This window comes from Haemorhous mexicanus, chromosome Z (assembly GCF_027477595.1).
Source record: "Haemorhous mexicanus isolate bHaeMex1 chromosome Z, bHaeMex1.pri, whole genome shotgun sequence".
Classification (NCBI taxonomy): domain Eukaryota; kingdom Metazoa; phylum Chordata; class Aves; order Passeriformes; family Fringillidae; genus Haemorhous; species Haemorhous mexicanus.
The window spans coordinates 56886346-56910643 of NC_082381.1; the positions used below are offsets into that span (position 1 = coordinate 56886346).

Here is a 24298-nt window from a genome sequence, read left to right on the forward strand (position 1 = left end):
GAGATATGGAAAGACCATGATTTATCTAGAATACACAAGAAGTGGCTGGTGAGTCCAGCAATTAAGCTTCAGTTTCCTTGAGGTTACCCACCTCCACCTCTTTCTCTGAGATTACTGTATGACAAGACATTAAAAATGTAAAAATACTGGTTTTCTTTTCGTATGGTATAGATTATGAGATTTGTGTTTGATGTCTTAGATCCTTCTTTAAACCCTCCCTAAGACTAGGTATGGTTTGATTGCTCAGTTTGAATTTCCAAGCATTTAGGTCATTTGCACACATAGTTCAAATAGTAAATTTGAAGCGGCAAACTCACTATAAAAACCTGCAAAACAAACATATTTTGCTCAAAAGCCAAGGTCCCTTCTGTCCATCATATATCAGGCTCTTTAAATGGAAGAATGAAAGGGACGGCAGAGGCCTCAGCTGGCTCAAGTTGGAAGAATTTACTCAGTCAGAATTTCCATTATGTTTTGAAAAAAGAAGTTTTGGATGTATACAGGGTTATGCCTGCAAATGGTCCTTGTTTATCTCCAACATTTAGCATTCTCTTGCTTATTCTTCCATTCAGTCCATACTGTCAACATGTGTCATTAATTTCAACTTATGACAAGGTAACCCACCTAGATGACCAAGAAAAACCAACTGATACAATTTTTTTGATTTTCAGTAATGCTTTTGACAGTTTCTCTGCTATTGGCAAAAGTCAGAGGCCAAAGCAACTTAAAATTCAGAGAAATATAAATAATTTAGGAACTTTTTTTTTTCCAAATATGATTGCACATGGAAATAACAGCAGTCTTTGTCCTTAACTTTTTTTAACCATTTGTTGCACCTTAACATCTACCACATTATTGTTTTGGTTTTTTTCCTTCAGCATAGAGAGAAAATAATATACTTAGAGGGAGGGTGGAGGGTTACTACAGCACTTTTATTTATTTTTGCAGTGGATACCCTGCTGAAAGTTGCATTGACTGAGCACAGGACAGACACAAAGATCAATCCTAGTGGGACCAAAACCCTTGAGGTAGTGCTTACTCAAAATCGATCAGTCTTTTCAGTTGTCCCTGGCAGTGATGGCTGTTGCATTTTCTTACCATTTCACTACAGCTTTTTCTTCCAAGTTATATTGAGAGCATGGTCAAAGGTGCCGCCCTCATCTGTGTTCCATTCAAACCACGGTGATTTCCCGTAATATCAGTAATTTTGCTACATTTCAGTCTGACCATTCTTCCTGGATGTGACACTCTCGTAATACAACAAAAAAAATTTACACTTTACATTGATAAAAGGGTTTTCAGTGTTGGTATAACCTTCTGAATTGCAGTAACTAATCACCATATTTGGAGAGTTCTGACATTTTCTTTTTCTTGTACAGTTGCTTAAACTATCTTATATTGCTGCCATTCAGGAATCATAATTCTGCTCTAATTTGCATATTGTCTTCCTTACTTCAGGCTTTTTTTGTACCACATTGGTCAGAAGCTGGTGCTGAGCATATTTTAGTACAAGTATAGAATGACAAGGTTTTCTACATGAGGAGTTGTACAAAATATAAGGCAAAATCATATAAATTTCAAATATTGTAGCATTATGATACTTGTGGATGTGTTGTATGAGTGCATAAAGTGTATCCCCAAATATGATAAAATTTATAATGCGTAACCTCATTACTAACACTGTGCAATTACCATGTTTGCCAGCAATACAAGCAAGTATTAAAAGGCTTTCTCTGACTCAAGAAGGGACCTTCCCAAGACAGACTGAAACTGCACTGTCTTTGTTGTGTTGTTTACAAAGGACTGTGTTTCCTAGGACTATGAATAGTGTATCCTCCTCCCAAGACCGATATAGGAAGAGGCATTATTTTTAAAAGTAGTTGGCTGTTTTAATGTTCTTCATCACAGGCTAATTTTATCTCTGAGCACTGACTAGGTAGGCACTTCTGGTTGAAGATGTTGAGATGTCTTTGACAAAAGAAGGGATAAGGCACAATAACGAGTTCAACCTTCTTTCTCAAAGCAGGACATATCTTTCACAGCGATGTCCTACTAGTAGAGTGCTCTTAACTGTGTCATTGAAGTTGCCTCAGACAAATGAAATATACAAGGAAGTTGGTATTTGCCAATTCTCCTTTCCTCTCCTGATGCAGATATTGTTCTGAAATGCATGCATTAAATTAGCATTGCTTGTTGTTTTATGAGTGCTACTTCTCTTCCAAATTCATTTGGATTTTTCAGCTAAAAAAGTATCCCGTGTGGCTGTGGTCAGAAACAATAGAAATAGAAATTGTGGAACTCAGCGCAGCCCTGAATATGAGATTGTTTGGAAAATATCACTGTCTCATCTATCAACTGCTAAATTAACAGAAGAGTTCTCAGGAGGTAATCATCAAATTACTACTAGTGTAGCTTTCCATGGTTCTTCTGTTTTAGTGCTCTTAGACTTAGCACTTCAGAACCTTCTTTCACCACAATGTCCCATCCACATCTAAATATATCTCCCAAAACATTCAATTTGTGTTTACTAATTGTGATCGGGGTAAAATTCAAGTGCTGTGCTTGTGGGACATTTTTTTTATCAGAAGCTGTATTTAAGTGATGATACACAGTAATTTGTTCATTCTTCTGTCAGTGTAATTTACAAGGCAACGACAGATAAACATAGCTATACAAGATTCATTTACAGTGACACAATGGCAGATACACAGAGCAGAACCCTGCCTATGAGATAAAGTGGACTGAGTGACTTATGCAGTAATTAGGGGATAATTGTCATTAACCTCGCAAACAGTAGTTTACCCATATTGTTTAAAAGGCTCCAGGATGCATAATGACAAGGTAATCTGTCAAAGCGCTAGGGGGAAATATTAATAAGATTTGTGCAAGCCTGGATAGAAAATATGCAGAAAGCAGCCACATTAAGCTAATTGGTGGATGAATATACACTTGTAAAAGTGCTTCTAATGGCACGTTTGCTGCTCTCCAAATGACTACTGTTAATGTGGAGAAGTGGGCTGCCTAGAAAGTCAGGACTGCTGGGACAAGAGGGTATTAAGACATGAAGGCACAGTTATTATTACTTTGTACACTGTAATATAATTTCTCCACTTTCTCTTGCCTTTCACTGCCTCTAATAGGTTCCAACTGATAGCTTGCTTCATGCCCTTTATGGTCCAGTGACCTTTGCCGTTTTGGTGTCACTTCTGCACCTTGCTGTCTCCCTTTTGCATCACATTGCCACCTATGACACACCTGTGTTTTATTGGTGTAAATTCTTTCAGTAAGCAATAAAAGAAAAAAATCCCTCATTAAGATCTGGTAGTATATATTGCAAGTAATAATGCATAGTCCCCTAATGAATAGTAAAGATGGAAATCAATCTCCTGATTCTGCTGCCAGTCATATATCCTGCATACAGTACAGCTGAATCCCCTTATTGAGACACAATTTGGGTTCAATCAGAAAACCAAGCATGTAATGAAATCCAATTTATGAGTATAACTCATTGGCACTTTCATTCCAGTGTTTATGGCCTTGGACAACTTCTCAATTCTTTGCAATGCTCCTGGTTAGGCAAATTTCTTACTGTCTTAGCTGGAAGTTTTACTGACAAGCCCAGAAAGACTCAACTTTTCTTGGTTATGTTTTCCAGTTAGGGTTATGGCTTTAGTCAGTTTAGATTTGAAGTGAGGGAAGGACCATCTGATAATTTGATTTGACTGGACTGGTTAGATGTCTTGCCCTGCATTTGGTGCAGTCCATGTTAGTAGAGCAAGGGTATCAGACACAGTTTGTTTATATTAGCACGTAGCACATTGGGAAAAGTCTCGGCTGAAAAGAGGCTGGGTGTCTCTTGTGGCTGTGTGTATTGCAAATACAGTACCTTATGAGTGCTCTTTGTGAATATTTCCTGTTTCTCATAAAAATTATGTGTCATTCTTTCAGTGTTAGTGAAACTGAGGCTAGGAGAGTGTTTACTACACTTACTGAAAGACTGCCAGAGCACAGAAAACCAGAGAAAATACAATTTTACTTCTGAGTGAATTTTGCAAAAAGTAAAAACACAAGTGATTTTTGGTGACTGATAGTATCAAGGCAAATTTTTTTATGTACAATTCCAAAATGGGCAAATATATATTCAAAAATGGTTGAAAGTGAGAATTAAAATCAATCATTATTACATATGCTATTGTTATATGCATGATGGCAATTTCCAGTGCATTTACATGCAAAATTGTGTTCTAAAATTATTTTGTAGCTGAAATTATTTCAGCGGCTTACCATGGTTATGTCTCTGTTTACATGGTACCTGAAAAGTGCCCTTGGCGCCTCATGCACTCTAAATTTTACGCACATACACCATGTGCTTGGTGATTTAATTACCTCTAGTAGCCATGTTGGCCTAAGGACAAACACACTGTTACTTGCCACAAATTAGTGGCGAAGCTTCTTCAGATACTTCAATGAATTTTCCACTCTAGCAGGTTGCAGAGAAGCAAAAGTGTCAAAATATTCTCTGTACTTTGGGTCCAAAGTTATGGACTCCAAAGCCATTTAAGAAATTTAAAAAAACAATTCAATAATTCAAGAATGTTGAGAACAAATGCTTCCACTTAGTATGCATTAAAAATATTTTTGTGAGCAGATTTTGTAAAGTATATATATTCAGCTCACATTAGTTTCCCATTTCCAAAAGTAATTTTGGACATTGCAACCAGAACAGATGGTAAAGGGAAGAAATGTTGGCATTTGAAAATTTGTGCAGTTCTTGGGGTGAGAAGGACAAAATACTTGGGAAATGTCCCTAGTACTTCAAAATAAATGAGATTAGGAGAACTGCTAAAAAATTGCTTTGGATCTTCTTAAAGCTCAAAGTGTCAATTTGTATCCATGCTAACAGGAGTTCTTCTGTCATCAGATAGTGGGATCTTCTGCCTTTTAACACTTGTCACCAACATGACAGCTGTACATAAAAGCAAATGTTGTTGACATCGCAGTACCTTGTTCTGGCTTTGGCTGGGATAGAGTTAACTGTCTTAGTAGCTGGTGCAGTGCTCTTTTTTAGATTTAGTTGGAGAATCTTTTGAACAGCAGTGATTTCTATTTGTTGCTAAGTAGTGCTTACCCAAAACCAAAAACTTTCTCAATGCACTGCCAGCAACCAGGTGCTCAAGAAGCTGTGAGGGACCATGGCCAGGACAGGTGGCCTGAACTGGCCAAAGTTACATTCCATACCCTTGGACATCATGCCCAAAATGTAAACTGGGGGAGTTGGCTGGGAGGGCCAGTCCCTGCCTGGGGACAGTCTGGGTATCAGTCAGCAGGCAGGGAGAAATTGTATTGTGGATCACTTCTTTCTCTTGGGTTTTATTCCTCTTTCCTTTTCATTTCCAGTAATATTAGTATGTTTTATTTTATTCACTCACAGAGGGAATAGTGAGTGAGCAGCTGTGGGGCAGCTGGGATTAAACCACAGCAGTTATACCACTGTGAAAACTAGTAAATGCAAGAAGTGTATCAGACTCTGATTGTGCTTAGATTTTTTTCCTCTAAGTATGGACAGACATCTGCTGTGAAAAAAAAACTTGTCTGGCACCCAAATACAAAGAGACTTGATGTATTTGCTATGATTAAATAAAGTTCAAGCTGTTGTGATTAAATACATTGTAGCCCCACAGTGTTCTATTTAAATTTTTAAAATAAAAATACTGCTTGCATTGTTACTCAGGAAAAAAATAGTCGCTGTCTTGTGAATTATACATATATACATATTGCCTGATTATCTGGTCCATGATCAGCTATAACAAAGAGAATATTTTATCACAAGTCAAACAATATGTTTTAAATATCAGCCACAGTGTTTAAATCTAGTGCCCTTGCATCCAGTTTCACTGGAGTTGCAGAGGTGAATGAAGAGGGGAAATAGTTCAAATTACTGGGGATTTTTTCTGGAATCAGTAAGAGACATTACCCCCAATCCACATGGCTTCTTTTTAGCTGGCAAATGAGAGTCTCATCCTCTTTCAGGGCAATGATTTCAAAGGCATTTTCAAAGTTGATGAACCCAGAAAATGAAAAGGCATACTTTCATTTGTACTGGGACTGGGGTACACTATAAGGAAGTTTAGTCCCCAAAGGAATCGTGCTCAGGATCTGGTGGTTTCATACCATTCCAGGCAGCTTAGTCCAGAACCAGCACCCCAGCAGGTTGCTTGTGCAGGGAGCGGTCTGCACTCCTGGCATGCATCTTTGGGATAAGATATGAAACAGAAGACCTGCATACTTTTGGTCAATAAAGACCCTGAAGGCCATTAAGTGAGAGTGTGGGTGGTTAACGGCGGTGTCCTGGCCAGGTTTCCGCTGTGGTTATTGCATTCCACTGCCTTATGTTTCATCTGCAGTTTCAGCAGGACATGGTGTTCCTCACTTTCACTCCAAAACCATTGAGCAGTGCTCCTGTGCGTTGTTACACAGCTGCTGTGCTCCACCATGGTGGTACGCCCCCAATATATATTCACACAGATTTGGCTCCACATACTGTTTCAGGGCTAACTTAGGTCAAAATTACTTTCCAGCGTGGTCCCTGGAATTACTCCAGGTTTATGGTGCAATTATTCTTGATCTAAAGTGCAGCCAGATTTGCCCCAGTGTCTACAATGTCAGTTCATAAAGTTTGCAAAGGTCTTTGGGGGTCCTTTTGGTGAAAACACAAAATGTTTTGCTGCTGAATGCATAAAGAGATGTGGCCAAGAAAGAGAAACCAGTACAAGTACTGTTACAAACCTGGCAGCAAAGTAAGCATATATATGTGTGTGTGTGTGTGTGTATAAAAAATATATGTATGTATGTATGTACGTACGTATGTATGTAAGTATATGTATACGTATACGTATACGTATACGTATACGTATATGTATATGTATATGTATATGTATGTGTATATGTATATGTATATGTATGTATGAAGAAAATAAAGTCTCCTTCATGCTACTCTTCATTTGAACACACACTGCCAGTGTGATTCTCAGTGAAACTTTGGGGAGAGACAGCCACCTTCTCATCTCCTGTAGCATGCAGGAATCCTTATGCTTTCCTTCTCTTTGGGGCAAGGCAAACAAGTGGTAAGAGAAAGGGGGTGCCAGAAGGGAAGAATATCTATCAGTTCTAGCAGAATGGAGGCTGCAGTGAAGTCAAAAGATAAAGATTTCCATTATTGACTGAGAACTCAGTAGTGCTGCACTGTTTGTTCCTGCTGCAGCAGTATAACTCAAGGAAAGGACTGCTGACACTTAAACATTCATTTTTTCATATGTTTCTGTTGGTGAAGGGAGACTGGTGGGAGTTGGATGAGAAGTGACAGCTGAGGGGAAAAAATTTCAACCATGCCTTTTTGCAGACTTAGTGTGTTAAATCTCGTATTAGTTGCACATGTAAAATCACAGGAGCAAGATACACATCTTTTCTTCATGTTTACAGGAGCAAAGGTGAGGGAGATTCAGCATGGTAAAAACTCCTATCAAGAAAATGAGTATCTGATTGCCTATGTGAGTGTATATTTCTGTGGAAAACTAGATAGAGGGCTTACTTTGGTCCTACTGAGATCAGTGGGAGTTAGCCAAAATGAGTTAGAGATGTTGCATATTGTCCCATCTGTAATAATGTGAGTTGGTATGGTGCGGCGCGGTTTTGGTAACTCTTACTCCAGGAGTAGTAGGACTACCCAGACTGTAGCAGCTTGAAATTTAATTGTGAAGTAAAAAGATGCTTCTGGGAAATTCAGCCAAAAAAAAAACAAAAACAAAGCAAAACAAAAAAAACCCTCTAAATCATGGAAATTAGGAAGACTTTTCTTTATTTGAAACAAATGTGGATTTTTTTTTTTTGGTCTGCACACTAATTAAAACCATCCTGTGCAATTATAGTATGACCAAATTAATATATTTCAGTCTGCTTTTCAACTGTTACAGCTGCATTCAAAATGTTTCTTTGAGATCAGCTAGAAAATACACAGCTCCTTAGAAGAAAAATTAGGGATATACCCTGAACTAGCCTAATTATTTAATCAAACATGTATCTATGCAATACTTTGTAACAAGGAAACTTCCCTGATATGCATCAAAACCCACTGTTTAGGTGCATATGCAAACTTATTATAATATGAAGCCTAGCAATTATTTCTTTTTTCTGTACAACTTTGACTGGTTCTCAGAAGTTATCACAGTAGTGCCGGAAAATAATCCTTGAGTGTCTCCCAGAGCATAAAGCTAGTTTTAGAAGCAATCTATTTTTTAACCTGTCTATTAATCTCAGCCTCGTATGGGCATCTCTCACTGTGTATCCAGTCAAGTGTATATAAACATTTTCCTATCCTAAGAATCAGTAAGATAGCAGAGAACTACAAAAAGTCAGTGTTGTATATGTACACCAATGTGTGTAAGTTCAGGGCTTACAATGTATGTTTATGGTGTGTGCTCATGTAGACTGCCCTTATTTTCTAAATAGGCAGTTTTTAAACTCAGAGATTTTAAAGCTCAATTGAAAGATTTAAAGGCTGAAGGACTTCAGGAAAAGAAGACTTACCTTGACAACCCTCCCCAGTTAAGCTCCTAAAAACTAGAATGATCTTTGTGTCCATCCTTGTAGTTTGTGTCATTCAGGATAATCATCTTGATCCTACCATGTGTTCTAGACCCAGAAGTTTAAGACAAAATGTACCCTAACATATCCTGACACACCTTTCCTCCTAACATATGGTCAGCAAACTTCAGGAGGCAGGTTCAGGGTGATAAACCATGACATTATTTACAGATCTAATGTCGTATGTGTGTATGTGGATCTGTTTATTCAAATAGGCTTGAGTGTGTGGTTAGAGTTAGAAAAGGTTATGGGTTATGTCTTGGATCCTTGGAGGTCAGTTTAATGTAGTTTAAAGATTAAAAGATTTTCTCCAACTGAAATTGTGAGAAAGATGCCTACACAGGAAAATAAAATTTAATAAAAAAAAACCAAAATCAAATTTGTTAAATTAAAAATCAAAGCAAGGCTGTTTGGACAAAGTAGGAAGAACATAAGTGTATGCTGTACAGATTCGGCTTCCTTGCCTCCTGCCTGGCTTAGAGCTGTATGCATGCAGTGATATCTCTGTACTCACTGACTTCCTTGTACACATTGTCACTGGAGGCTTGGCTTAATCAGTTGTGAGCTGAAAAAAGTAATATAAATTGGAACCTTTTGTCATGAAGTATTTAAATGTTGATATGCTTTAATGGCTTCGGGGAGAAAATTTAGCATGAGAGATTGTAAGAAACAAGAAATCGATTACATGTAAGAAAGGACTTGAACCTCTAATCAAGTATTACCATATACAGAAAGATCCCTAGCTAGTTATAGCTAAATTCAAATGGGATAATGGTTAGATTTTTTTTGCTAATTTTAAGTTTTATCAAAAAATGACATTCCTATTCACTCTTTATCTAGTTTTGCATAATACATGCTTACAATGATTTATGGAAAGTTTTCACTGTGTAAATATTGAAGCATATGCTAGACAGTATCCATAAGCAGTGAGGGTTTTATGAAATACAGGCATCTACATATTTCTCTCTGTTTTTGTTGGGTAAAAATGGCCAGAAAATGTCTTGCTGAAAATTAAAAATATAAAGCTTGATATAGCTAGTAGTAGACAAGGAGTATTTAAGAGCAACTTTCTGGTTCCCTGCTTTTTCTATGACAGCAAGGGTAACCCCATGACTATCACACCCTTAAGTGCCAGTTTATCTGATCAGTGGGACTTAGCAACTGCTGAAGGTCTGGTGCTCCTCCTTGTAAATTCTTAAAAAAAGTGAAACAAAGGGTGGTGGTATCTCATCAAGATGTAACTCATGTAGCTAAGTGCCAGCTTTGCTCAGTTAAGATGTGGAGTAATTCCCTAAAAGCACAAAGGGAACCCCTGCATTTATAGGCTTGCCTGCCTGTTCTGTGTATGCAGAGAGCTGGTTGTGCTGCCATCAGGGAGGGACTGTGTGACACCGCCTTCCCCTTGCACGTGGGAGTCTGGTACAGGATCTCTGCCTACTATTCTCAGGAGTTATTGTTGTGCTAGCTGTGATTAACTTTTAATTATTTATATATCAGTTTTTGTAAAGCATCCATCTGTTATATAAGCTTGATTTACAAATGAAAACAAAAACAACATAAAATGTGGCAGTAGTACATTACAAAGCAGCCTGCAGCTGGCAGCAGACAGGAATCCTAATTCAATACAGGTAAGCAGTGTAAATTAGACAATGTTATTTCTGTTTTTAAACTATGGGAGTTACAGTTAGAAGGAATTAAGATTTGTGATTTGGGATAGGAAATGTGTGCAGATAGATGAGGTCAGATATGACAGCGAAGGCCTGGAGATCAAAATCTGATTCAAATCCAGTTTTGCAGCTCCATGTAGGAATTACCCAGAGGTTGAACGCTATGGTTGGCTGGAAGTTGTTGAAGTAGATGTAAGAAACTTTAGATCTTACCCAAGGGGAGAGTAGCTAAAGTTATTTGGGTGGAAAAAAGCAAATATAATTTTGGAGCTTTAAAATATGAACCTCTACTTTAATTTTTTTATGGCTTATGTGTTTTTTTTTCCCACCCCTCATCTCATTTAGGTTTGGTTTTGTTTCATTTATTTTTCTTGTTGGGGGTGATATTTGGTATTCCGGATTATTTCTGTTAGAGAGTACTGACTGCCTGTAAAATACTGCTACATCAAGAACTGTAAGGACATAGAACTCAGACATGTCCACTGTGCTTAGGGGTGTTCAAAGATGAACACATTTCCATTCTAATGCAGCAAACCAAAACCAGCATTTGCATCATGATGTTTCATTCATCACCATAAATACAGAATGAACATTTTCTACACATAGATGGGTTTTGGGGCTTTCCGTCTGGGTTAACTGGGTAAGATTTTCCAATTGCTGTTGAGGGTTTTACTGTCTTTCAGGGTTTGATTGTAAAAGTTCATGTGTGAAGCATTTGTAAAGAATTTGTGGTGCTGAAACATACATGGCGTTAATCTTCAGCATTAACTTTATGCCCAGAGAGGCGAGCTGAACTGAACATTTTCAAACTGAAATAATAAAACCAACTCTAATCAATTAAATACATGATTTATTATTTGACATTGCAAAATTCTATTTTTTGGTACTCTAGGAAATGTGAGAGAAGTATCAGTCATCTGAAGACTGAAAATAATTAATTAATTTAATAAATAAAAAAATAAATCCAGGGGGTAAAGGGGCTAGAGGGGAAGAAGGGTATTTCAGACTTCATAATCAAACAAGAGTTAATGATTTTTGCAGCAGTGTGTAGTCCAAAGTCTTCAGGTAAGGTTCTGAACCTGAGATTCAAGATGTAAGAATATCAGAGGCAGTATGGTTGTGTGTGTTGTAAGGCTTTCAAGCCGTCTAATGCATGAGGGAGCATTGGAATAATTCTTGTTTGATGGCCTTCCACATTTCTTGTTGGTTATAGTTACTGTGCTAATTTTATGTCCAGCATTTGCCCAAAGGAAAGATGCCAATAAAATGATGTATTCATTATATAAGTATTTTAATATATTTTTATCAATACTTGCTTGAATGGATTGCCTGACATTACATTGCAGAATTTTTAAGTCCTACCTTCAGGCAAATCTCATGCTTACTAGCAAAAATGAAAGTGTGAAATGCTTTTTAATGTATATTTAACAACAGATAGTCTTGTGATTACTGATGTGTATTCTCTCTGGATTTTTCCCTTGCTATCAGAAGGCAATGTTAAGAGACAACATTTTTACACATTTATGCTATTTACATCCATCATATCCTTACTTTTTTACATATTTTTAACTGTCATTTATAAGAAGGCTACAAAAAAAGTAATCTCTCAAGTCTAAACCATACCAAGGTTGCAAGCTTACAATCAATCAATTGCCAGTAATAGTCCAGGAAGAAAAGGATTAAGGTACAAGTGTTATGTGCTGTTTTCAAGAGATTTTGCCTTGCATCAAAGTTTCTTATGAAATGGTTTCAGTCTTATATATGCTTGTATTTGAGGAGCAAATCTATCAATTGTATTTATTTAGCTCTTTCTAATAGTGTTACCATTTAATAGTGATTAGGTACAATTTTCTGTATTTTACAGTGATGTGCACAACAGCTCATGTTTTACTAATTTATTCTAAATAGTAGCATTCTGCAGAGATCACTGTTGTTAAAATAAAAATACTGAAAGCATTTTAGATCACAGAGTCCCAGGGTCTACATTTTGTGTACTCTAGCACTATTAAAATCAATCTGGTTTTCTAACTGTGACTCTACAGTATTTGCATGGATGGAAAGTTTGTGTTGTTTGGTCAAGTTCTAGTAACACTGTTTGCATCTTGTTTTTTGAGCTTAGTGTTTCATGTTCAGGAAGCAGAGCACCTTCTTCAATAATTATGCAGAATCAATAAGCTTTTCTTTGTGTTTTGTCTTTGTTGTTTCTTTGATATGGCCTCTAGGATGCTGCAGGCAAGGTGCTGGACCGCTGGGCCATCATGTCCAGGGAAGAAGAGATCATTACCCTTCAGCAGTTCCTGAGATTTGGAGAAACGAAATCTATCGTGGAGCTGATGGCAATTCAAGAAAAGGAAGGGCAGGCTGTGGCTGTGCCATCTTCAAAGACAGATTCAGATATAAGGACTTTTATTGAAAGCAATAATCGCACCAGGAGCCCAAGTCTCCTTGCTCACCTGGAGAATAGCAACCCTTCCAGCATTCATCATTTTGAAAACATCCCGAATAGCCTTGCATTCCTGCTTCCATTCCAGTACATAAATCCAGTCTCTGCTCCACTGCTGGGGCTGCCTCCAAATGGCCTCCTGCTGGAACAGCCAGCAATGAGGCTCCGTGAACCAAGCCTTACGACCCAAAACGAATATAATGAGAGCAGTGAATCTGAAGTTTCCCCTACACCTTTCAAGAATGAGCAAGCATCCAGCAGAAATGCTTTGACCAGCATCACAAATGTGGAGCCCAAAACTGAGCCAGCCTGTGTGTCTCCTGTTCAAACACCTACGCCAGTCAATGATTTATCGAAAACAGAGCATACAAAAAGCTCATTCCGAATTCACAGAATGAGGAGAATGGGGTCAGCTTCCAGGAAAGGAAGAGTGTTTTGCAATGCATGTGGCAAAACTTTCTACGACAAAGGTACTCTTAAAATCCACTACAATGCTGTGCACCTGAAAATCAAGCATCGATGCACTATTGAAGGCTGCAATATGGTCTTCAGCTCTCTCAGAAGCCGCAATCGCCACAGTGCTAACCCAAATCCCCGCCTTCACATGCCTATGCTAAGGAATAACCGTGACAAAGATCTAATTCGTGCTACATCAGGTGCCGCCACTCCTGTCATAGCAAGTACGAAGTCCAACCTAACTTTAACAAGCCCTGGGCGTCCACCGATGGGGTTTACCACTCCCCCTCTGGACCCAGTACTACAGAACCCTCTTCCCAGTCAGCTGGTCTTCCCAGCTTTAAAGACTGTCCAACCTGTTCCTCCTTTTTACAGAAATTTACTTACTCCTGGAGAGATGGTGAGTCCTCCAACCTCACTCCCGACCAGTCCCATAATACCAGCTGTGAGTGGCATGGAGCAGCATCCCCCTCCTCCTTCAGAGTCATCAGTACCTTCAGTGTTGATGCCTACCCCAGAGCCCAATGCAGACCTTGCCCCCAAGAAGAAGCCAAGGAAGTCAAGCATGCCAGTTAAAATTGAAAAGGAAGTTATCGACACTGCTGATGAGTTTGATGATGAAGACGAAGAGGTGAATGACAGGAGCACAATGGTGAATGACATTGGTCATGACAATCACTGCCATTCTCAGGAGGAAATGAGCCCAGGCCTGTCTGTTAAAGACTTTTCCAAAAGTGACAGAAGCAGATGTATGTCCAGACCAGACATAAGAAGGGCAGACAGCATGACATCAGAAGACCAGGAGCATGAGAGAGACTATGAAAATGAGTCAGAGTCATCAGAGCCCAAATTGTGTGAAGAATCCCTGGAAGGCGATGATCGCCTCCATGAACCTGGTGAAAAATCTATGATGCACAGTGACCGACCAGATGAAAACCACAATGACTCTTCCAACCAGGATGTCATTAAGGTGAAGGAAGAGTATACAGACCCTACATATGATATGTTCTATATGAGCCAATATGGACTGTACAATGGAGGCAGTGCCAGTATGGCTGCTCTTCATGAAAGTTTTGCTTCTACATTCAACTATAGCAGCCCTCAGAAGTTCTCCCCAGAAGGTGAAATGTGCTCCAGCCCAGACCCGAAGATCTGCTATGTTTGCAAGAAAAGTTTCAAGAGTTCCTACAGTGTGAAGCTTCACTACCGAAATGTTCATTTAAAAGAGATGCATGTCTGCACAGTGGCTGGCTGTAACGCTGCGTTCCCATCACGGAGAAGCAGAGACAGGTCAGTAAATATTAATTGATTTTCTGCATTATTAAATGCATTGAATTATGGAAGAATAGGTAGTTTAGGCTATGTGAAGAAATAGAGAGATGCACAGTAATGACAAGTGACAATTGTGTTCCCATGACATTGAAAGAGATTTATCACTTTAAGATTATCATTGTTCCTTGGCATTCAGAATGGTATATATTGGGCCATCCTCTTAAGTGACTGCCTAGATAATAAATGTCGTTATACTTTCTATATTCCTGTGAACATGTGTATTGTACTTCTGTTTATAAGCTACAGACCTCATTACATTTATTTTCTTCTTCCTGTAACATTTAAAAAAAGAAAATCTTCTATTGAGAAGTAAATATAGTAAATTATATACAAGAGAAATATGTCCATGGCATGCATATCAAACCATAGAACTAGGAAGGAGGGCAAAGGTGGATGGGCGGTTGAATGAAAAGATGGAGATAGGTAATAAAGGACTGGAAGTATTTCCATCCTCATAGGGTCATACAAAAGCAAACAAGAAGCATTGGAAAGTTGTTCTTTACTATATTTAAGTTTTAAAACTAGATGCTATGTTGTAGTGAGAACAAGTAAATATTAAGAATTAAGAAAATCATTATCTGTTTCTTTAGTAGAACCTATACACATCTCTATCCACTATGGTCATTTAGTCTACATTATTATTTTCTGCATGTGAGCAACTAACTTCTCCACCAGTGGAAATTATGCACATTCAGAGAGAAATGGCTTCCCTGCATATTTTTAAGATCAACCAGGGTATATTCTGTTGGCCCTTCAGATGACATAATGCCTGAGCTATGCTCCATCAATACAAAAGCAGTTGGGCTTAAACAGAAGCAGCTGGTCCACAAACTCTTTGGTTTAGGGTTTGGTTTTTTGTTGTTTTGTTTTGGGGTTTTTTTGGTTGGTTTTTTATAGACTGTTCTTTTTGATTCCTGAGGAGAATGTAATACAAATGGAATTTGTTAAAGTGATAGGATAACACAGGTATTTCATACTTGTGGATAAAAACTCTCATTTGATGATCATACCGTCACATAATAAAATCTGCCTGTTTCATGGAGTAATGGTGAAATTGGGTCTCCTCTTTTCCTTTACTTGTGTTTCATATTTTTTCATTAGGCTGTAAAAATTCAGCAAACACAGGAAGGAAATTAAAACTGGCTAAACATTTCATACACAGCTCCTGATTTGTTTTTTGTATTTTTTTCATTGAAATTGATGTGGTTTGAAAGGGAATGTTTCTCATACTATAAAATGAAAGGAAGTTAGTGTTAAGGATACTGAGGAGCCAAAATTCACTGGTTTGATGAAGAATACTGTCCCTAAATATCTCATGTCTTTTCTTATCATTTATGAAATCCATTAAACAGAAAAATATGAATAAATATAAGAATGCAAGTTCAAAACACCTAAGAGGGAAAATTTAGGAAGCTTGCATTTCAGTAGGTTAAGTTACTAGATACAAAGCAGTTAGATCTAAATTAAGACTCATTTTCGTGCTGTGTGCTGATAAGTTTTATGAGTCTTGAATTTGACAATGGAAGTATGTGAATCAGTGGCGTAATCTAAGCTGAGCTAAGCTTAGATGTGTGAAACCCCTTTCAGTTCCTGAAATCATAATCTTTGTTAGTCAAGAATTTGATTCAGTCAGTCTGTTTCCTTAAATGAATTATGAAAAATCATGTACTACAAAAAGTCTGTGTACTACTACAAAAATCATGTACTACTGAAAAGTCGTGTACTACATAAACCAGCTTTGAATTGAACATGTGATGCAATAGCTGATTAGCTTTAGGATGTGGAACTTTATGCAGTGTATTAAATTTCAACCATACTACATTGAAAGATCAAGGTAGTAATAAAGTTAGCATAGTAAAGTTTTAGATATTCTAAGAGTGACTTTGACGACATGCATAAAATTTTTCCAAGACAAGAACCTGCATATAGGGCACATTTTGAATTTTTTTGTGATATACGTAGGATACTACTATTAAACTAATTGAAAGAAACATGGAGTAAAAAAACTCAGAGTCATAAATTGCAGGCTGCAAATTTAAAGATAAAATTATTATTTGCATATCATTTTGACTTGTGTAATGGACAAGACTATCTGCTTACATCATTCCATTAGTAACATTCAGAATATGATTCAGTTATGCGTTGCACCTGGGAAAAAAGACATTTTTTGCATATTATATTCTTTAATGGTTCTGTAATTCAAAAAATTCAAAGGTGTCGTACAATGTATGTGCCCTACAAATTTTTATTAGTTGTTTATCAGTTTTGGTTTGCAACAGTAGTCAGGAAATGCCATTAAAGAACCAGGAAATTCTCTCATGGTTCAGGATAATTCTTTTAGATACTTGAGCAAGAATCATATACAAAACTTCCCTGGGCTATCCATTTTTATCTAGAAATGCAACGTCTAGAAATGTTCAGAAATGAAAGCATGTGTACAGCATGTCAAAGAAAATAAATGAAAGCATTTTCGAATACTTTGTCCAAAAAAGGGCAGTTTTGTTAAAAAATAATTTAGGAAGTAAAAGTTAAATCAATATATTCCCCCCCTCCTCAACTTTTTTTTTTTTTTTTTTTTTTTTTTTTTTTGTGGTGTTTTGGTTGGGTTTGGGGTTTTTTTTGTTGTTGTTGTTTTTTGTTGGGGGAGTGATTTTTTGTTTGTTGGTCTTTGCTTTCTTTGTTTATTTGGAGGTCTTTTGCAAAATGTTTAATTACCCCCAAAATTTTTCAATTAAATTTGTTTGGTTTTTCTCTCCTCATCCTTTTGAATATATATATTTTTCTCTTTATTTTTTTCTTCTTCAAGAGAGTGTATGCAACTCCCAGTTTTTCAGATTATGGAGTCCCCAAAAAGATAACTAGATAATTAGATTAATAGGACTGCAAAGTGAGAACTTCATTTAGCCACTTAAATCAATTTCAGTTAAAAACTCAGGAGTGTTTTGCTAACAATTGCTGTATGAGAAATAAGGGTTAGCCACCTACAGCACACAGTAATAAATAACTCCTGGATAATATTTGAAATGGATTTGCCTCCCATCTTGCACTCATTTCAAAAGTCTCTGTGATTTGCTTGTGCTATGAGTCACTCATATAATATTTGATTAGCTGGAGTGTCTTTGCTTTGAAAATTAAAATGAATTTTTTTTTCAGTACTTTCAGTTCTATCTCTGTAATAAAATCAGAATTCTAGCTATTTCATAGCTTACAGTCTTGTGAAGTTTTTAACTTTTTTTTGTCATTTTATTAAACCTATTACTAGCATTATATTAATTATATTATTAATCCGATTATAACTAGTTAGATATCTAAAACTCACAACTCCAGCCATGTTCTGTAATAAAATACAAGTTTAAGTGGAGATAGATAACATTGGCTGATTATTTTTATTTCCTTTAGAGGCATCTGATTTGGATTAAGTCATTTTCCAATGCAACTCTAGTTAATCAAAGGTTAATCAAATATTCCCCCTCGTACATACACAAAACCCCAAATTGTTGACAGCAGGTGAAGCTACTGTAAAATGGGCTTTGGAAAGGAGGGGTTGTGTTACAGACTGCTTGTTACCTGAGGTAGCATATCACATCAGGAGAAAAGCAGTGCTACTTGGATGAAGGAAGGGTTTTATCTGTGTCAGAGCTGCAAACCCCTCCTTTGCAGAAGGCATCCTATAGCAATTTGTGCTAGGGTTGACCAAATCTAGCTTTATCATTCCTACATCATTCCTGCCAAGGTCAACACCTGCATAAATATCCTTCTGCCTGCAGTGTTGGACTATCCTCTGAGATCTTTGGCCAACCAGTGCTAATCTTTGCAAATTATGGTCAAGATCACCAGAAGATTTTAGAGTCCCACTTCACGTGTGGTTGTTTTTCAATTCAGGAGGAAGGAAAGCAGAGTGAGACTTCTTTTCCTTACTATCAAAGACCCATAAATTCTGTTATTCCTTCTAAAAATTAAACGGTATTGTTTTCCAATAGTCAAGCTCTGTTTAGCCTAGATTTTTTTAAAAGCACCTATTTGCATCATTCTTCTGAGTTACAAGTAACGTCACTCATTAAATCACCCTTAATACCTAGATTTTTAGGTCTTTTCCTCAGAGTATTCTTTCTGACTTCTTTACCTAGAAGCACTAGAGTTGAGTAAACCACTTTTTCTTCCATACTTCAACAACCACTTCCTGAATAGCTGTTCATCCGTTTCTGTTCCTGTATTTACTTCAGATGTCCTTTCTTCTGAAGACATGATGTTCAGGCTAAGTCTTGTTGCAAAAAGACAATGGAGAGTAAATAGGAAAAGAGACCATTATAAAACTTTTCTCAGAAACAATGTCATAACCCTTCTTTTGAATGGAAAGACATCTTTTCAAGTAACTTTTTCAATGGAACAGAGATGGGAAGAAGATACGTTCCCTTGAGGACTGACCACTTTAATGGAAAGATTTGTCCTTGTGGTTTGAATTCTTACTGGAGTCAGAGAAGATCTTTCCTGCAAATGAGAAGAAAGGGCCAGTGGACACAGTAGTCAGATTCCCCTGGGATGTCTTTCTCAGCCTCATCTATGAGTTTTATCCCAGCACACACTGAGATTTCCTTACAAAGAGATGGGTGTCGTTAATCCTTGAAGTCAGCACAGGGTACAGCTGCTCAGAGAATGATCCTGAACAGTGGATGAGACATGTGGATGGGAGGAGGGAAGAATTATTTCCTGACCAAAGGGGACAGCAATGCCAAAGTTTCATCTAAGTCTGAGTTGAAGAGCACATTCAAAAGTAAAGGTCTGAAAGGTGCAACTTTGAGCTGTTGGCTTTATTTTGGTCTCTCACCTATAAGAGCCAAGAATTTTGTGGTCAAAACCAGTGATGAAACCAGGTGGCAGGTGGACCTTTTGCCTTTATTAGGTCTTGCTGAGAAACTTTTTTTTGGGGGGAGGAGAAATAGAGCCATCCTCACAGTTAGACTTAGTGCATGCTAAATCTCCATTTTACCTTAGTATTGACACTGTTAAAATCAGTTTAAACCAGGGTTTTAAGCTAGGACACAACATTAGTAACAATAGGTGACTATGTGACTACTTTCTTTCAAAGTATGGAAAATAAATTAATTCTCAATGTACCTGTTCAGAAGAACAAACCAAAACTTTTCATTTTGTCTGTCTGCTACTTTTAGTAGGACTATTCATTACTCAGGTTTGTCTTTTAGGTTTAAGCTTTCTCAAAAACTGAGCATGCATGCATATGCATGTCCATGTGTGTGTGTGTGCATGTGTGTGTGTTCCACAAGATGGGAAAGGTAATTGAGCCCCATGAATAAATTTAAAAAGAAAATAATATCTTCTCAGGGTGACTTATAAATAAATATGAGGCAACTATTGATGCCAAGTGTGATCATGCCATTTGATTGCAAGTTAAATCAGTCCAGATTTAAAAACATAAACTCCTTGATTTGTATGGAGCAAGACATCTGTAGGTGGTTTATTAAAACCTGCTGATGTTTCCAGAACTGAATTTGTGCAGATATGGGCCTCTGGGTAGCTGTATGGAAAAAGCAGAGACATACTTTTTGTCTGGTTACCTGACTTCCGGCCCTTGTACAGGTGTGCTTGAATAAATTAACATCAGTTACCTATGATGAGCCACTGCAAACATTATCAAGGGAGGTGAAGATGTGAGAAATCTGTTACCTGCCTCCTGTTATCACCTTTTTAGAGAATTGTTTTCTATAAATGCACTCAATTCTAGCTCCAAGAAATATAATAATTTGCATCAGTCCTTGATAATTATTACTGTATTCCCCAAATATAATTAACTGTCATATATAACTGGAATTTCCTCCAGTAACAACAAGAAAATCCAGTTTTAACACATTAGGTGTTTGATGAACCATTTTTCAAGAGACAAAATTGTATCTGATACATTTTTAAAAATATAAACACATTTTATACCTGTACTGTTGTTTCCGGACGTGATGCAGTTCACAAAGAGACTAGCTGCATATCCAATACAATTGAATGAACCATTAGGTTTTCTCTTGCAGAGACACTAAGATGTGTGTCATTGCTAATGCTCACATAACTCTTCCTTACCCAAGAGAAGCTGTATCATAAAGAAACATTTTGTGCCACCCCTAACACAGATCTACTGATCTAACCTCTTCCATGAGTAGTCATGTTGAACACAGACTGCCTGTCATATTGCATACTCACCAACGTGATCAGAAGCAGCAGAATTAAAGCTTGAATGCATATAAAACTGTCTTCATAAGATGTTTAAATAAATTTTTAATAAGATTTTTAAATTTAAAAGAAAATAAATAAATTGAAGCACAAGTCTACTTATGTGAGCAAATATTGAAGAATCAGTTCTGATGTGGAGGGAGTTTTTCTCCAACTACATACAGTCATTTATTTGGGATTTGAATTAGAGGTGGTGGTTGTTGTCTACATTTTCTTGTTCTGCTTTGGTATACAAAATTATGTCACTTAGAGAGGGAGTTTTTTATACAGTTTTTTATGCAGTTCAAGAAGCCTCATTTTTATGTGAACTTGCAAATGAGCCAAGATATTTTCAGTGACCTGAAAAGTTTATTTAAACAGCCTGCTACACCAGGATTAACATAGGTGGGAAGCACAAGTAAAACACTGAGAAGACTAGCCAAAAGCAGAACATGTATTGAGCAATATTTTTGCCTGGTATTTATTGTGACAAATAGTGCAAATGTTTAATGTGTTTTGTCCAAGTTTCCTGCATAAGTTCTGCATGTTTTCTGTTTGGTGAATGAGGTTGTCTGGGAAGATAGGACAGGGAACATGAAGGCCTATCATAATACCCTGGTTGCCCCTAGGTTCCTAGAAAATACTGGAAGAACTACAGATTTTCCAGAGAGTGGGAGACAATTTTATTTTCCATTCATCTGAGTTCATGTAAAGCTGTTCCCCATGTATGGAGATGTCCCATCCTTCCTAGAGTCTTTTGGAAGTGGGTTAAATAAAACATCTACCCACATAAGTTCCTGCAGGGAAAGCCTCTAGCTGTTCTTTCATACTTAAGAGCAGAAGGTTGTAATATTTCTGCTGCAGTGACGAAGCTGTACTTTACAGATAGAAGATAAGACCAGGACACTGCACACTCTCAGGTGCAGGAGTCTGGGGAGAAATAATGAACAGTGAGGGAAACAAATTTGTGTCAGGAATAGCTGTGTGTTTACTGGCCTTTGGATTTACAGCTTCAGTGAAGGACAGAGACACTCAGGCAGGTAAATGCTGTCATACCTACAATCATGATCCATTCATTTGTCAGCTCTGCATGTCTGTTTGAAAAGAGAAACTTTCAATTCAAGAAGTAAACTTTTCATCAGATCTTATACCCTGACCAAACATTATTAATAGCTGAGACCATTTTCTTTTCCCCATAATGACAATGCTGCTCTTTCCCCTAGATTTGAGCTGTTTCATTCATTGGAACATGAACTGAGTGACTGTGTTGGGACATATACGAATTAATGTGAGTAAGAAAATTGGTGAGGCAAGTCTTATGAATGAAAACAAACAAGCAAACAAACAAACAAACAAGTGCACATACACACACACACACACACACACACACACAAAAAAAAAAACAAAAGAGGAAAAATTTACCATGTGTAGATGCCTCAAAATAGCTATAATGCTTTGTTGAATGATTGTGTGCCAGTTCTATCAGTATATCTAGATAGAGGTTGCCATTTCAAAATATCTTTTGAAGCAGAATTATGTAGCAGATGATCAGTATGGTAAAACAAAGATCATTTGGATTTCTATTCCATTGCTTTTTGACAAAATACATCTTAGCTACTGAGGGAGGAGGGACAAGAGAGTTTGCCACTGAAATACATCACAGTAAAAGATGTTACTCAAAAATAGTTGGCAATTTATGGGCTCTGGGGAAAAGAAACCCAAAATCCAACTTCTCTAAACCTGGAACATTTTTTTATGATTATACAAGCTGCTAGTCATTAGCAAATATGACAGGGAATAAAAGCAAATTTGTGAAGTAGAGCCTATAGTTTCAGGAATATACTGTTCAGTTAGAAAATATTAGCGGTAAAGCTAAAAAAACTGCTCACTACTTATCTTAGGGTGGTCCTGAAGGAAGACACACTGAGTTATGAAGGAGAATTAAGTGTTCCACAGTGTCAAGGAAGAGACCACTGTGTAGGCACTGCAAGTGCTCTGCAAGACACTGTGCACAGCTTTTTGCTACCCCTTAATCCTGACCAGCAGCAGTAGAAGTTTGCTGTCCTTTGTCTCTTCAGGCAAGCAGTGCCACACATCATGTACCAGTATTTGTGATGTTATGCTGTAGTACCTCAGTAGGAACCACTCATTCACGTCCAGCACGTACACATAAAACGTTCTCTAATGGTACCTCTAGAGGTACCTCAGATGGTCTTTTGGGACCTGAGATAACATAGGAATATCTCAGGTGAGATACTTCTTATGGCTCATCACAAGTTAAAATTTTAATGGCAAACTGGATATTTCCTGACAACAGTTTTAAGCCCACTACTTCTAAAAAAAATCTAAGGCTTTTTGTAGTGCTTCCTGCTTTCCAACAACATCTTTTAAATGAGCAGTTTGCCATGTGCTAAGAAAACTATTTTTTAAATTATTTTTTTAATTAAGAGTCTGTTTCACATTTAAGCTTGCCCTGAATAGCATTGCTTTAAAAGATCTGTCTAAGAAATAATTTAACATTTTTGCCATGAGGCACCTTCAAGCTTCATATAAATGGACCTGGAAGCGAAATGAAAGAGTTTTAGATTTGCCAGAAATGTATGCTCCCATAAAAGAGAAAGAATTGCAGGACTTTGTTGGCATTGTAAATAAATGTAAAATTGTTTGTTTTGTGTGGGGAAAGCAGTGGAAGAGAAGGAAAGAATAAGATTGTAACAAGAAGATATTTTTTGCTGTCACTTTGGTTTTCTTTTTTTATATTTTTCTTTTGAATAAAGAGGGGTAAGAAAGTCCCAAGCTGTTTGTCTGTATCAAACTATAAGAGTCTAAAACACAAAATGTAAATTAAAGGGTTTATAAGTTGTTATTTCCAATGTTACTGATTTTTTTTTAGTGCTTTACAAACTTTATTGCTTATTTTATTAACTAGGGAAAAGTGTTTCACATTTCCAGTTCAATACAATTTTTTCCCTTTCTTTCCCTCTTCCTCTCTTTCTCCTTTTCTTTGTTATGCCGGAATAAAGAAAGTAATTACAGTTCAGCCACTTACAACAGAAAATACAAATGGGACATAGTTAATTTTGCTGCCTGTAAACGTTAGGTTGTACTTTCGTGTTTTACACACAGTATGTAGAAATAAAAATAGACCAAACCTATATGTGTGCCTGTGGATGCAGAAAGACATACATTATGTTATTAGATAAGGATGTAAAAATACAATGGATAGAAAGAGAACTTGGATTCCCTCTCAGAGGGTAAATGAGCCCTTGTTTCAAGATGAAGATGCACACAGATATATATGCAATATATATAATATATATTATGCAAGACCGAGAACCAAGATTTCATGAGGAGGGGCCCTGGCAGGAATGATAACAGATCCTGCACTGGATGTCTCTCAGGTCTGATAGCCAGATAGGGGAACAGCACTAATTCTGCAGCCTTTTTAGTCTCTTCTGTCACAGGAGGGGCACTGCTGGGTCAGTCAGCTCACTAGTAATTGTGTTTTACAGACTTCTAAAGCAATTGGCTCAGTCAGTCCCAATTC

The 24298-nt window shown here is 37.2% G+C and overlaps 1 protein-coding gene across 5 annotated transcripts in view; it reads left to right on the forward strand.

Annotated features, from left to right (window-relative positions):
- Nucleotides 1-24298, forward strand: part of BNC2 (basonuclin zinc finger protein 2) — a 335988-nt gene that overhangs the window by 289571 nt on the left and 22119 nt on the right. For 4 of the 5 annotated variants that reach the window (XM_059873623.1, XM_059873625.1, XM_059873626.1 and 1 more), the window contains exon 5: nt 12530-14496. In XM_059873623.1, coding sequence (XP_059729606.1) covers nt 12530-14496 — 1967 coding nt within the window. Of the gene's footprint in view, nt 1-12529; nt 14497-21974; nt 22040-24298 lie in introns of all 5 variants that reach the window. The other variant, XM_059873627.1, reaches the window with a different exon arrangement.